Here is a 13,836-nt window from a genome sequence, read left to right as displayed (position 1 = left end):
GAATAAGACTGCGGGGTTTCGTAGATCAGGATTTGCAACCAGTGTCACGCAATGAAACAAGGAAAGCTAATTGGCGTATGGGTGTCCTGGCCTTATATGGCGAATCTATATCTCACCAAAATGAATGATCATTGCAGAGACACCTGGGTCGTGTAGCTGAGATTAGAGACTACAGTATAAGTAGTGTCGTCGAGGGGTATCGGATAACCTATGGTCACGTGTAATTGCCAGTTTAGGACAGCTAAGTGTGTTACATCACACGTGCCCTGACCACACGTTGAATAAACAAATACTGTCCAGTATCTTTCCTCCCTCCATCAGCAATGGAACCACTCGCACTTCCTCCCTCTTCCCCGCCTCCAGCAGACTCTGGGGATGGCGAGACGACACCAACAACTCCAATAGCGGCCAGTGGACCTCCCCGACCTGCTTCACCCGCATTTAGCGTAGCAGAGACGACTCGTGCTGGTGGTTCGAGCAATAGACAAGGCCGAAGTAGCTCTGGATACAACATTCCGGACCAGACATCGATCAACAATCTTGTGAACGGATTTACAGCTACATTGTGAGTGGTGTGTGTTGCAAGGAGACGCGTATTTTTTGGTTAAACGCGTTGTTTGTCTGTGATTAGGGAGCAATTGTGAGTAAACAAATCCCTGTGGTATGCACTCGATCATTCAATACTCTGGACACAGAGATTCGAATCTTAAAGCCCTTGCAGTCCATGCGAAAGAAGTGGATGCACTTGGTCCACCACCCGTGAGTGTTCTCGAAATACCCGTGCCCGTGATACTGACGCCATGCTGGTAGGACGCTGCTGCACAAATCCATAAATTGCGATTGTAAGCCTATACCTGCCTATTATTAGATAACATTTGTAACAACATGGTAGACAACTCCGAGCTCAAGACAAGAAACAAGAAGCACGAATTGCAGATATCAAACATATTGTCAAGGATGTTCTCAAAGAACAGGTAAAGTCATTGATTACTTCTCATTTACGCGTTCACCTGATCAATTACGACAGATCGCCGAACACATGCGCCCTCAAATTCAAGAACAAATTCGGCTTGAGCTAAGACAACAAATCCAAGCCGCTGTGAAGGAACAAATCTCCGAGCACCTTCCGGTGTCTCTCCAGGATCAGGCCGATGAGAGTAAACGTCAGTTGATTGAGGTCCGAAATTCGTTGCTCAATAGGTGCGTGGATGTTATCTCCGTTTTATCCTTGGCGGGATCACCCGGGACTTAGATCGGGCTTGGTTTGCCTGCATTCCTCGCAACCAAACTAATTTTCTTGTTTCATAGCGAGGCTCGTCGGGCGAATGCCACTCTACGTTCAACCAACTTGGACGATGCACTTGCGCCTGTCGTCAAAGCCAACGGCGAAGAATCCGCCTTGGCTCCACAAACCCTGCGACAACTCTTCTCATACGATAGTATGCCAGCTTCGTTTGTTCTTGCACACGGATGACTCTGATCCACGTTCTGAACAGGTGCCCAAGCACGTGCATTGGTTCGGGATTACGGCCTACGCGAACACGATGTGCGCGAACGCAACCTAAACAGGTTCATGGCGCATATCGGTGTCCAATTCAACCTTATTCCTATTCCGGTTATGGTAGATGGAGTTGTGTACGTATTGCTTATCATTCATAATTGAGAGGTATTAATCGCAAGGTTTCTAGCGACGAGAATGGTGCGCCTATTGGTGTTACATTGATCTGATCATGATGCTTTACGACCCGTGTGCTATTTCTCTGTCTGTACTTGTATATACCATACATCTCACGAGTGGATCTGTTGTCTTTTACCTGTCTTTTCATACTATGAATGCATCACATTGTACTTGGCCCGCAAAAACAAATCAGCGTAATACAGTATATTTGTGGGTGTGCACATTGCCTTCTACTTATACATACATGCAACCGTACCTCGAAATTGGGCATCACAAACCAAATCTCAAGGCAGGGTTCTAACAACAGCTCAAAAAAGCAATACAATGCAACTACAGTCCGTAAAAAATTCAAAAATCGCCTACCCTCTCCTAACACCCACATTCGCCAACAACTGCGTGCTATACACACTCTCATCATCCGACATCGCACCTTTATCCATTTGCATCCGCCTCAACACTTCTTCCCTCGCAAGCGTATAGTCCCGTTTGAGGCCAGGCGCAGGCGAGACGTCGCGCTCGACATCCACGACATCTCCGTGTCGCCCGGGACGGCCAGGCGGGAAGAACGTATCGAGGCCGACGATGCGCGGGGCACCTGGCATGGGCGTCCATCGCGGCAACGTCGTCTCGGGCTCGCTTGTCGGGAAGGGAACGGTCAGGGGAGCGCGGCGCGGACCTTCGAGCCCGATCCCGATCCCGCCGGTTGTGTCTGCACCTGCGCTTGTGCCCAAACTTCCACTTGCACCCGGTTCTCCGCGCCGAACGTCCGAATAGGAAGGCTTGTGCATCGATTGCGGATGATACGACTCGGACTGGCCGTCGTATCTAAACGGATTCCGACTTGCCGAATGGGGGTTCAGGGAAGTGAAGCCCGAGGCCGGAGACGTGGGAGTCGTCGAAGGAAGGGACATTAAATGGCTAGTCGACGATGCGGGCTGTTGATGCCCGGACGAAGATGGTGGCGCCTGATGGTGAAGAAGATGTGGCGACTGATGGTGATGGTGATGGTGATACAGCCTCTCTCGCTCGTCCACTTGGGACGTGCTCTGCGCGAGCGCCTGGGCGCTCAGATACGCAGCCAGCGGACTCGCAGTCTTTTCGCGCGGGCGAACGCGGTAATGATACTTGTGCTCCGGCCCCGTAGAGGAGTTTCTCGCAATAGCGTTACCCCCGCCTCCGCCGCCGCCGCCACTCTGGGCCGTGACGCCCGTTTCGGCGTTGATGGTAAAGTTCGGAAGGGCGGGGACAATGGTCGTGCTCGGCAGGTTGGCAGTCGTGGGGGGAAAGTCGGCAGCGATCGGGACGGGTTTGGAGATCATGTCTTTGGAAATGCTGTTTTTTCGGAGCGTGCTCCTGCGTTTTGCGGGAGCCGGGGCGGGGGCGGGGGCAGGGACAGGAACCGGGGCAGGGACTGGGTTTGGTTCGGGGATGAAAGGTTTAGAGTCGTCCAGCTTGATACGTTCCCAAACGTCCTCGTCTCCATCCGCATTACGAGCCTTGGCTTCGTTCTCCCCAGCCGCCCTCTCCCGATCCGGTCAGCTCTCTCATCTGGAGCATCACAAATGGCTCGGTCCGTCCGCTCGATTGAGAATTAGAGTGCGCATGCGAGCCCCGTCCAGATCCAGATCCAGATCCAAAACCCGAACCCGAACCGGACCCAGAGCCAGAACCAGAACCAGAACCAGAGCCAGACGTACGCCCCGCCAAGCCCACATATTCCTCGCGCTAAACCGCTTGGCCGCAGTCGGACTGACCGGCCCATCACCCGATCCCGAATTGGGCCGTCGGGACTTTTCCCCTCCCCGAGCCAACCCAGCCTCTCCCCAGCGGCACCATCCACCACTCCCTCCTCCTCGTCTTCGTCCGAGGAACTATCATGGTACCGGGGGGCAGGGACTAAATACGGACTCCTCCCCTGTCCCGAGCCGTGCTCGTCAAACTCGGACCACGCCTTGGAGACGGGCCGGTTCCGGGCATCGCTGTCCAGTCCGAGCTGGAGCTGGATAATCTGGAGCGTGGGGATGAGTGCGGCGAGGGGTGCCAGCATCGGAACGAGAAGCGTCTGCGTGTGTTTTCAGATAAGTGTCAGTTGGCTTATCGTGCCGCATTCGATATCGATATGAAATGAATGCTTTGGGGAATGGGAAGGAGGCGTACCTCTTGTGCATCCTGGGCGACGTACAGAATCAATGCGGCCAACATGAACACCGGAGCCAATGCACCGGATTCGACGAGTCCCGCGAAGAGAGCCCATCGGGCTGAACAAAGCAAAGCGGCATATTAGCTAAAGGTGCATAAGCAATTCCAAAGTGGGATACCCAACATACACGACATGGTTCTGGGCCTCACGGGGGTCGGGGTCGGGGGACCGGACCGGTGCGCTCGTCAATGTCGAATACGTAGCCATCATCAGCGCTGAGCGTCGTGCGGTGGGTGTGTCTTCGGCGGGTAGCAAAGGCCGGGAGAGAATTGTTATTTAATCTGGGCGCTCCAAATGAAGTCTTTTTCATCCCGTGCCGAGAGGGACGATCAATTAAAAATGACTGATGTTCCTTGGGCTTCCGACATACCTTGACCATCATGAGTGCCGTTATCGAAAGATTTGCGAGAAAGGAAATGGCGTATACGGGTGGGACCCACAGGTTGAGAGCGTCGAGTTGCTTCTGCAGCGTCTCGTAATTGACGGTCAGATCAATATGGGCGTATTTTACAACGATGATGATCGAGATGACTGGGGATTATTGTATTCAGTGGTGGATTCGGATGAATTCAGCAATTTGGGGCTTACCAAAGGAGCCAATGGTCAAGAGTGTTGGACCGACGACCCAAATGAATCGGTAGCGGTACTTGACGAGGAGGCGATACAAGAGCATAGGTCTGAAAGCAAGACGATCCCAGCGTAGACACCCAGACCAGCTAGGTTTGTTGGGAGCGCCCTGTTGCCAATGTACCGGGTGGCATCACGGTATTGATATGGCATTTGCTGTGGGGGAGGCCGAGGAACACCGCTTGGGGCAGGAGAGAATGTGGGAGCCGGGGGAGAGGCAACGGGGCTGTAAATCCAAAGCCAAGTCAGCGAACGTAGGCAGAAATGAGAGTGCGCTCACCCAGTGTAGATCACTCGCACAAACGCATCGAGCATGGCACTGAGCGAGAGTGCACAGTGGGCCGTCGCTAGCACAAAGAGAGCACCGAGCCATATGGGCAGGGCACGGCCGACAACAGGAGCATGGGTGCGGAAGAGACGCAGACAGACAGCGAATGCGGCAACATAGACACCTGGAACGAAGATCAGTACAGGGTCGATTATCCAGGAACTATAGACTAACCATAGACCAATGCCTCGAGCCAGACGCCAACGAGAAAGCTAGTGTCGAGTCTCATCCCAGTGCCCTGGCTTGTCGTTGTCGAGAGAGACTACAAGATAGAACCGACGTGTCCCCGCATGGGCCGAGCACCGAGAACTACATGTCCACATGCAACTTCCATAACAGGCATCTCGAGCTCGATTGAGCTTCGAATCTTCACATGAGCCTATCTTCCTGTCCGTCCATTCATCGATCCTCTCCGGCAATCACCCGCTAACCATCCGTACCAGGCGCTAGCCTCAAGCGATATTAACGAGTCAGCCCTTGTCATGCTTTCCTATAATACACTCGGCCGCGGATAGTCTCGACATATACTGGGGCGCTTCCCACGGACATAAAGCAGGTAACAACCGGATAGAGTCGGTTTGACCAACACTCGGCACGTGGAACATCAGTGGCTCGCACGTGAGATCGACGATTGGATTTAAAAAATTGATTCGTCATATGGACTCATTGTAATCCATAGTGGCTTTTGAATTGATACCAATATATCTATGCTCGTGCCAGCTCTGAATTGTCAGTGGCTACTCAGCACCACGACCCACATCCATATGACGTCATCCTCAATGGAACTATCTTCCGACCGGACGTAACCACAACCGGGCTATTACTAGATATTTCATTTTGTTTGTATTTCTTCTATTTCATCATACAGAACTATGCAACCACATTTGGTCCCATTGCCTGAACGGAACATTAGCGATAACTCTATCTTCTCGACGCAATTACACTCACTCAGTAGAACCCAGCCTGACTAGTGCCGGCCAGTACTGGTCAATCTCACGCTTATCGCTAACAATTTCGTCATATCCTCCGACATTAACTTTGATCTGAGAATATTCGCTTCCGCTAAACACATAGGCCCCGTTTTCGGAACCAGGTCGAGCAAAAATCGTATCGAAATCCGTGAATCCGACCTTGCTCCAGCCAACCGAGATAGGCTTCGGCCCATCGAGCAGCTCGTCGTCGATCTTCCCCTCGGTGTATTTGATGCGACAATACTGCTGTCCACTGAAAATGTACGCCTCGTTGCTCCGTCCAGGCACAGGCAACGCAGCAGTGACCTCGGTGAACCCAGCCTTGTCGAGCGACAGCCAGTTACCCTTGATCGGGCGAACTCCACCCAAAATCTTGTCACCCGGCGCACCAGGGACGTACTCGATCCGTGCGTACTTGTCGCCGCTGAAAAAGTACGCGCGGTGGTCGTGTCCGGAATAGGCAGGATCGCGTCCACCCAGCCGAACCCGGCCTCCTTCAACGACGCCCATTCTTTCGCAAACTCGGTCGGGCCGTAGGTGATTTCGTCATCGGTCGTGCCTGGTGTCCATTTGAATTTGACGTATCGGTCTCCTTGGAAGAAGTAGGTCTCGTTGCTTTTGGCAATGTTTAGGGCTGCGACTCCGGACATCTGTGCGCATTGGGCGATCAGAAGATGGTTTGTTGAGGAATTGCGGGACTTACTTTTGGGATAATTTAGATTGCGTTGGTGTGAAAGTAGTATGGAGGGATGGGGCCATGATCCCTTCGTCTTTATACTTTTGCCCACCCAGGTGGAGTTTGCAACGAGGACTAGCGCAATCCCTACCACGGAATGATATCATATCCATCTGCCATCCTACCCACCCGTCATCTATCCTTACTTGGACTATCCGATTATTTTTGGGAGATCTTACGTCTAGAGTGGGGCGTATACCTGTCTCGGCAGCCCAACTTCTTACGAGCGACTTAGGGATTCTCCGTGGTCACTCCCACCAACATGGTTTTGGGGGGATATATGCACACAGGCTGGCCACTCCATCCGTCTCGGATCTTGCCGCGGCGTCCAGACTGAGCGGCATTTTGGTGTATTCACCACCTCGAAAATCGGGGGAAGAGAAGAGTCCGTAAGTTCTTCCACTCTCAAAACCGATGATTCATTGCGGCCGCACAGCAGCTTGACATATCCAGAGGATCGACTGATCTCATCTCATCGCTGGATTCATCTTCGTTATATTGAACGGGCGGCCTCGGTAGTTCTCGATTCCGCTTTATTTTAGATTTCCAGCCGACGTCAATCGGCTGCTTACGATCACAAAAGCGCATGAGCACACCTCGCTTTAACCCAAGGTTCAATTAATCACGTCGTCGTTTCCAATTATGATCACCCCATCAAGCGATTTTGGGCTTCTATTCGCGGCCTTGAGCTCCATGCGCATGGCTATGTACTATATCTGATGCCAGGTCTCGATTGTCCCATATCGATCCTCGGCTGGATCTTAACTCCACCGTAGTGAATTCAGTCGTATAGGGAGGGCTCTTTGGGGCAAACAGCGCTTTATCTGAACCCTCATCGTATAGATACGTGTTCCAGGCCTTGGCCATTCCGGGAGGTTCCCATACTGTAAATTACGATACCTTGGATCGGGTTTTAATCGAGGTTTTATGCAAGTCGCTCGGCACACCCGATGACGAGTTATCATTGTGTTGTGTGTGGTCAGTTTGGGACACATAGGTGATGGAATTGTGATAATTCGTCCCAAGTCGCTTGGATCAAAGACCGAAAGGCACGGTTTCGTATCGGCCGAACACACGAGTAATCGATACCATCAAGGAACAATTCAATCCCTTTGGTAGTGATCAGATACGTTCTTAGATGCGCAAGTATTACACCCTGATTCACGTCCACTCCAACAAGTTAAATGGGTTCATTTCATTTCAATCGCCATTACAGTTTATGCAAAAGCTATTCAAGTCGCCACCGATACTCTGGCACTTCTAGGTAGAGCAAAAATGATTAAATGTCACCCTATTTTACCAAGAGAGATTTAACGTACTTAGTAAAATCCGGCCTTGTGCAGTCCAGGCCAGTAGGGCGCGACTTCACGGTGATCGCTGATAAGCTCGTCATACCCCCCGACATTGACCTTGATCTGGACGTATTTGTTGCCTGAGAATAAATATGCGTTCTGGTTGTTCCCGGGCCTTGGGATGATTGTATCGATCGTATCAAACTTGGTCGCGCTCCAGCCAGTTGTGATATCCTTAGGTCCGTCCAGGAGCTCGTCGTTGATCTGCCCCTCTGTAAACTTGATGCGCACGTATTGTTTGCCGCTGAAAATGTAGGCCTCATCAGTCTTCCCAGGGACCTGCAGGGCCCCATCGACCGTCGAAAACCCAGCCTTGTCGAGAGAAAGCCAGTTACCCTTGATCGGGGCGAACTCCACCAAGATCTTGTCACCTGGCGCGCCTACGACATATTCTATGCGCGCGTACTTGTCGCCGCTGAAGAAGTAGGCACGGCGGTCATGGCCGGGAACCGGGAGGATGGCATCAATATGCTTGAAGCCACTCTCCTTCAGGGACTCCCACTCTTTCACGAACTCGGTGGGACCGTACGTGACTGAGTCGGTCGTCGTACCGGGGGTCCACTTGTATCTAACGTACTTGTCGCCCTTGAACCAGTAGGTCTCGTCGGTTCCGGGGATATTGAGAGCAGCGCGTCCGACCATATCTGTGAAAGAGGAAGAAATAAGCAGCTAGTTCCTTTATATTAAGAAAATGAAAACGAACTTTGGTAAAAAGTAAATTGTATGGGGTAAACTCAAGGTAGGAGGGGATTCAGTGAGTGATGGGTCATCTTTGCGTCTACAGTCCGAGTATTTATACATTATGTCTCTATAGGTTGGTGGAGTGTCGGCGCTATCGATTAACTATATCGGCACGTAATATGGCGACATGTCTGCTCATGGCCGCAAACGTATGGCGTGAACTCAGTGACATTAGCTTTCTCTAGCCATTCAGAATAAGCGATGATGCCATATCTTCACGTTCTCAGACACGTTTACTCAACTCCATCGCCCACTCCCAAGACCCTCGTGGTCGTGGTTGACATTTGGGGTGCTTGTATGCACCTCAGCTGACAGCAACATCGCTGGATCAGTATGCGAACCACATCATGAGAAGCATATAAATCACGTCTTTGTAACATTCTAGAAGTTACTATATTAGTAGACAGAACCTCCACTGACCGTAAGGCAGTTGCATATATTTGGGTGTGCGTGAAACTGAACGTACTCTCGTGTCCACGCCATCACACTTGGATATTACAAGTATCTCAGTCCAGAACAGAAATGTGAGGTTTTGGGGAACTTCCAGTTCCTTCGTTCTCATGTCTGACCAACGTGGAGCCAATATCCATAATAATCGAGTCTTCCAAAGGTCATAATCATTGTAAATCATTACAAGTTACCAGAAATTAATCACGCTCCTTGCGACCTAAATTACGTACCTTTATCCCACGTACTTGATGACGTTTTAATTCCTCACTGGCATAGGATATAAAACTGTCCGGGGACTCATAACACGACCAGCGTTTCATCGCAGATGATGAAATATGGTACATGGCTCATTCACTGTGAGTACAAGGTACGCATAAGAATGGTTCGTCTGAGCCGCGGAAGAGTGCACAAATACACGCACGTTTGCCTTCAAGGTCCTTAATTGGATGTCAGCCAGCCGTGGTGCGAAAACTATTCGTAATTCTCGACGGAGATCAGAATGTTTGTATGTGGATTGACTACCATTGATGCGGTCTCGGGCTCCCCTACTAAGTCTGCGCAGTGTCATCTGCGTGTACCCCAGGTAGCACTGGACCTGAGATCCGAAAGTGAACAGTGAAGTAGTGGATTCGGAGAATACCTAAGCTCTGGAAACCCGAACCAGAGAAAAGGGGCTATCCAATGCCAATTAACCTACTTCAGAATCAGTATACAAAGCTAAAGTAGCGTTCAACTGGATTGTGGCGCTTGCTTTAGTCGTACGGCCTATTAGTATGCTGATTCTGACTTAGATTAGCCAGCATTAGATGGCTCCTTTTCCCTGATGCGTTTGACCAGTGTTGATTACGGGGTATTTGTTCATCGGCTGAATAATTAGGGCAATAGCCTCAGAGGTAAAATGCATGCCATAAGATAGCGGTCAGCTGGCTTGGTTCAATGCGTACCGCAGCGGCATAATTATTCGCTCTGGATAAACAAGAGCACCGATCCAGGATCTCCGGACACTTGGGCTGCCGCCAGAGATTTTGCGAGATTTCTGCTAAATGAGTAATGCTTCCTGATCCCATAATGAACAACGTCGATAGCCCTTTCCCGAAGACTATGAATACCGTGGCTACGGTTATTGGTGGCTCGTCACGGATCCGGAACTATGTCAGGCGAATCTTGATAGCAATTTTGTGAAATGAAAGGGATAACGTAGTGAATAATCCTTTTGATTCCCCAATGAACATTGAACTTAGTATTTTGCCCAAATTACAGGAAATCCTTGATTGCAAGCTCATTCGCAACATATCAGCTCTCGGCACTTGTAAGTACAGGAATCTGTGGATGCGAACTACATCACAAGAATTTCTGGATACAGATTATATTATTAACTGGTGATGGGAAGCATACAATTTGAAGTTTGAATCGGTGATTTAGACCACGTGATGCCATGCGACGTTCGCGAGGATGCTTAGACGTCTAGTATCGCATTCCATCTCTCGTATCGTGCCCACAACCCAATACCTCACGCACTCTCGCAACATGTCGGTTTTTAACGCTTCTAGGCTTCAGAACAAAACAGTCCTTATTACAGGTGCTTCCGGAGGAATTGGCGAGGTGATTATTTTAGTGAAGATCCATATAACCAAAACTAAACTAATGTTGTTACTTGAAAGGCAACCGCAATACTATTCGCAAAGGTAAGAAGATGCGGTATCGATATCAACTAGTTTAAGTGCGCATTCATATCCAATCTACAAGGCTGGGTCCAACGTCATTCTTGCTGCACGTCGAACCGAAGTCTTAGCCAAGGTTAAAGCTGCATGTGAAACAGCTTACAAGGAATCAGGGATTCAAACCGGAGGAAAATTTGCCGCGATCAAGCTTGATGTGAGCGATAAGAATGCGGTCGCAAATCTCTGGAACGACGTGCCCCAAGAGTTACGGGACGTTGACATCCTTGGTAAGAGTATTTCATATTCGCGAAAACAAATGACTTAAGGGCAAAAATCAATAGTCAATAATGCTGGGTTCGTACTTGGTGTGGAGAGAGTCGGAGACATCAATCCCAATGACATTGAGGCTATGTTTGCAACGAATGTCTTGGGTTTGATCTCGGTCACCCAAGCACTCATCAAAGGTGAGTCAGATTCTCCGACCATGACCAGGGCCTGGAACAAGTTATCTCAGATTTCAAGGAGCGCAAGAAGGGACACTTTATTAACATTGGATCTGTGGCCGGAAGGGAACCTTACGTTGGAGGTTCAATCTAGTAGGTCCGCGTATCTATTTATCGGAATTTAGGCACTCATGATCATCGGATTAATAGTTGCGCTACGAAGCATGCCGTCAGTGCATTTACTGGTTCGTTGATGCGTGAACTTGTCGATACTCCTATTCGTGTGACTGAAATTCAACCGTATGCTAATACCAGCTACTCCTTGAACCGAACTAATGCTACATATTCCAGTGGAATGGTTGAGACTGACTTCTCTGTCACTCGCTATCGCGGAGACAAGACCGCAGCAGACAAAGTATATGCAGGATTACAACCTTGTGAGTATTCGAGACGCATATCTCAAAATTTGGGATCACTCAATATTGCGCAATCTTTCGTTTTGTTTGTACCAGTGGTGGCTGAAGATATTGCCGAAGAGATTGTTTGGGCAGCCGCACGACCACCACATGTCAATCTGGCCCAGGTATATGTGTTGCCTGTCAACCAGGCGAGTGCTACACTCAACTATAGAGCTACTCAGTAAGGCCAATAGTAGGCCTTACCTCCGTATATCTTGTATGTTAGAAACAAAATGAATATCAGTGTATTATGAAACTGGGGAATTTGAAGTACTTGAAGCAAAGTCTGGACAAAAAAAATGGGGTTCACGCCCGTTATAAACGACCTGGTTCTACTACTTGAAGATAAGACTATATGGCACAAATTCCATCAAATTGGAGGGTCCCGTCGGAAGCGGGCTTCATGCTGCTTAACTAAGTCAATTGACCAAACCCGAGCCATCCACGGGTGGTTTTGTCCGTGCCGGGCTCAAGGCCGACAATCAGATCAGAGGCCATCATTCGAATCAAGGGACGAAGTATAGCCTTCAGCGCCACACACGTGACCGTGATTTTTTTGAATACACTTCTATTGCGGAGAACAGGAGCTACATGCAAACAAGGCAAACCGCTCGTACACGTGACCGTGACCGTGCCTCTGCATACTACACTTTCTCTCTACCACGTCAACATGGGGATAGACCTCCGGCTAGGGGATTTTATACCAGGACTACTTGTTCCTCCAGAGGCTAATATTCATCTGACGATTGGTATCCATTTTCTTCTTGCTGCACTTTATACCCTCACAATCACATCTCATCCACGAGCTTTTACTCTCGTCCGAATCGTACTCGGTATCCCTGCTGGGTATATATTTTATCTTTACGCGTTTTATCCCTATGAGACTCCTACTAGAGGAGTAGATATAGGGCTGGCCGTTGTTGGACTCTATGGAATTATGCGAGTGATTGACACGTGCATAGTAGACCTTCTCGTCGGCGTTCATACTCCGCCGAGGTGGGTTGTCGATGGCAAAGTTCTACCGTTGCCAACATCCTTTTTTGGGCGCTTGGGATACTCCATAGACTACTTGCTGTCATTGCGCGGAACTAGCATTTTTAAAAATACGACTTGGGATTGGATTGTCCCGTCGACCAAACGTCGAATGCCATCCCCGAAAACCTCACGCCTAGTATTCCTTGCATCGGCGAGCTGGTCCTTATTCAAGCAATATCTTATTTATGATGCTTTAGATACACTCAACAAATCTCGGATATGGGATAACCGGCTACCACATCCTATCACCGATGGCGGCCTCAACATATTCGAGCAACTCACTTTTGCTTTCTCCGTCTGCGCGGGCACAGCTTTGAGCATTTCTTTCCCAGCCACAATGGTGGCTATATTCGCAGTTGCATGCGGTGCTCCAGTCGAAGCATGGCCACCCATGTTTGATGCACCGTTCTCAGCGGTGTCCTTAGCTGATTTTTGGACCCGGTAAGGTTCTAGTTGATGGCTACGAAGAAGTACTAATTGATCTGAAAATAGTCGTTGGCATTCTCTGTTTCGTCGTGTATTCGACCGACTTTCGCTCGGGATCATTCATGGTCTCGAAAAGATTCACGCACCTCTGCCTTCTCATTTGCGCAAGACATTACGCGCTATTTTAATTTTCGCTCTTTCTGCTACCCTGCACCTTTTTCTCATGTATCGCCTCCCGATCTCCGATACCCATCATCACCCGTCTTTCTTGGACCGTTCGACCTTGTTCTTTTTCCTCTCTCAACCCTTTGCACTTCTCGTGGAAAAAACCGTTATTGAACCTCTATCGGGAGGAAATATCTGGGTCACAAGATGCTGGGCGTGGGGATGGCTATTGTGCTCTGGGAGGTGGTGGGCCGATGTCTGGGTCCGCAGGGGTTTGTGGGATCCCAAGGAAAAAGTGGTTGGATACTCGGTAGCTAGGAGGCTGCTGAAGGGGACCTGGTCCCCTTAGGGCCTCATTTTGGTGTATGCTTATTTTGTCACCTAACAGACTGTAGCACTGGCGCCTTGTAGAGTACGCTTTGATTATTTAGGGTGATTTTAGTTTGGTTTCAAATAATTGCGCCGTTTATACCCTGTTACACCAACCAACCTCGATATTGTGGAGTCCCTAGACCATCGCTCCGAACAAGGTCTGGCCATTGAACAAGAAACCTGTAAGACATCT

At 49.7% G+C, this 13,836-nt stretch overlaps 5 protein-coding genes across 5 annotated transcripts; 2 read left to right on the top strand and 3 right to left on the bottom strand.

Annotated features, from left to right (window-relative positions):
- Nucleotides 1-323: 323 nt before the first annotated feature.
- Nucleotides 324-1,728, top strand: RhiXN_07149 (uncharacterized protein; the record flags this gene model as incomplete). Its single annotated transcript, XM_043326965.1, has 9 exons — nt 324-565; nt 632-640; nt 696-759; nt 811-842; nt 893-974; nt 1,028-1,200; nt 1,309-1,439; nt 1,497-1,635; nt 1,689-1,728. 9 exons carry the CDS (start codon nt 324-326, stop codon nt 1,726-1,728), a joined length of 912 nt encoding a protein of 303 aa, XP_043185437.1.
- Nucleotides 1,729-2,037: 309 nt separating this feature from the next.
- Nucleotides 2,038-5,062, bottom strand: RhiXN_07148 (uncharacterized protein; the record flags this gene model as incomplete). Its single annotated transcript, XM_043326964.1, has 10 exons — nt 2,038-3,201; nt 3,239-3,403; nt 3,444-3,740; nt 3,836-3,936; nt 4,053-4,179; nt 4,249-4,409; nt 4,467-4,555; nt 4,630-4,731; nt 4,786-4,957; nt 5,008-5,062. 10 exons carry the CDS (start codon nt 5,060-5,062, stop codon nt 2,038-2,040), a joined length of 2,433 nt encoding a protein of 810 aa, XP_043185436.1.
- Nucleotides 5,063-5,693: 631 nt separating this feature from the next.
- On the bottom strand, nt 5,694-6,454 carry RhiXN_07147 (hemopexin domain protein; the record flags this gene model as incomplete). The annotated part of the gene is made up of 3 exons (XM_043326963.1): nt 5,694-5,730; nt 5,782-6,228; nt 6,291-6,454. 3 exons carry the CDS (start codon nt 6,452-6,454, stop codon nt 5,694-5,696), a joined length of 648 nt encoding a protein of 215 aa, XP_043185435.1.
- Nucleotides 6,455-7,859: 1,405 nt separating this feature from the next.
- Nucleotides 7,860-8,534, bottom strand: RhiXN_07146 (hemopexin domain protein; the record flags this gene model as incomplete). Its single annotated transcript, XM_043326962.1, has 1 exon — nt 7,860-8,534. One exon carries the CDS (start codon nt 8,532-8,534, stop codon nt 7,860-7,862), a length of 675 nt encoding a protein of 224 aa, XP_043185434.1.
- A 2,076-nt stretch (nt 8,535-10,610) lies between these two features.
- RhiXN_07145 (short chain dehydrogenase) lies at nt 10,611-13,620 on the top strand (the record flags this gene model as incomplete). Its single annotated transcript, XM_043326961.1, has 10 exons — nt 10,611-10,685; nt 10,745-10,768; nt 10,830-11,031; nt 11,086-11,208; nt 11,259-11,340; nt 11,398-11,487; nt 11,539-11,624; nt 11,700-11,826; nt 12,132-13,121; nt 13,173-13,620. 10 exons carry the CDS (start codon nt 10,611-10,613, stop codon nt 13,618-13,620), a joined length of 2,247 nt encoding a protein of 748 aa, XP_043185433.1.
- Nucleotides 13,621-13,836: the final 216 nt, after the last annotated feature.

The sequence above is a fragment of the Rhizoctonia solani genome, chromosome 13, assembly GCF_016906535.1.
Source record: "Rhizoctonia solani chromosome 13, complete sequence".
NCBI lineage: Eukaryota > Fungi > Basidiomycota > Agaricomycetes > Cantharellales > Ceratobasidiaceae > Rhizoctonia > Rhizoctonia solani.
Note: the sequence above shows the minus strand (reverse complement) of the source record. Positions and strands in the feature narration are given on the sequence as shown.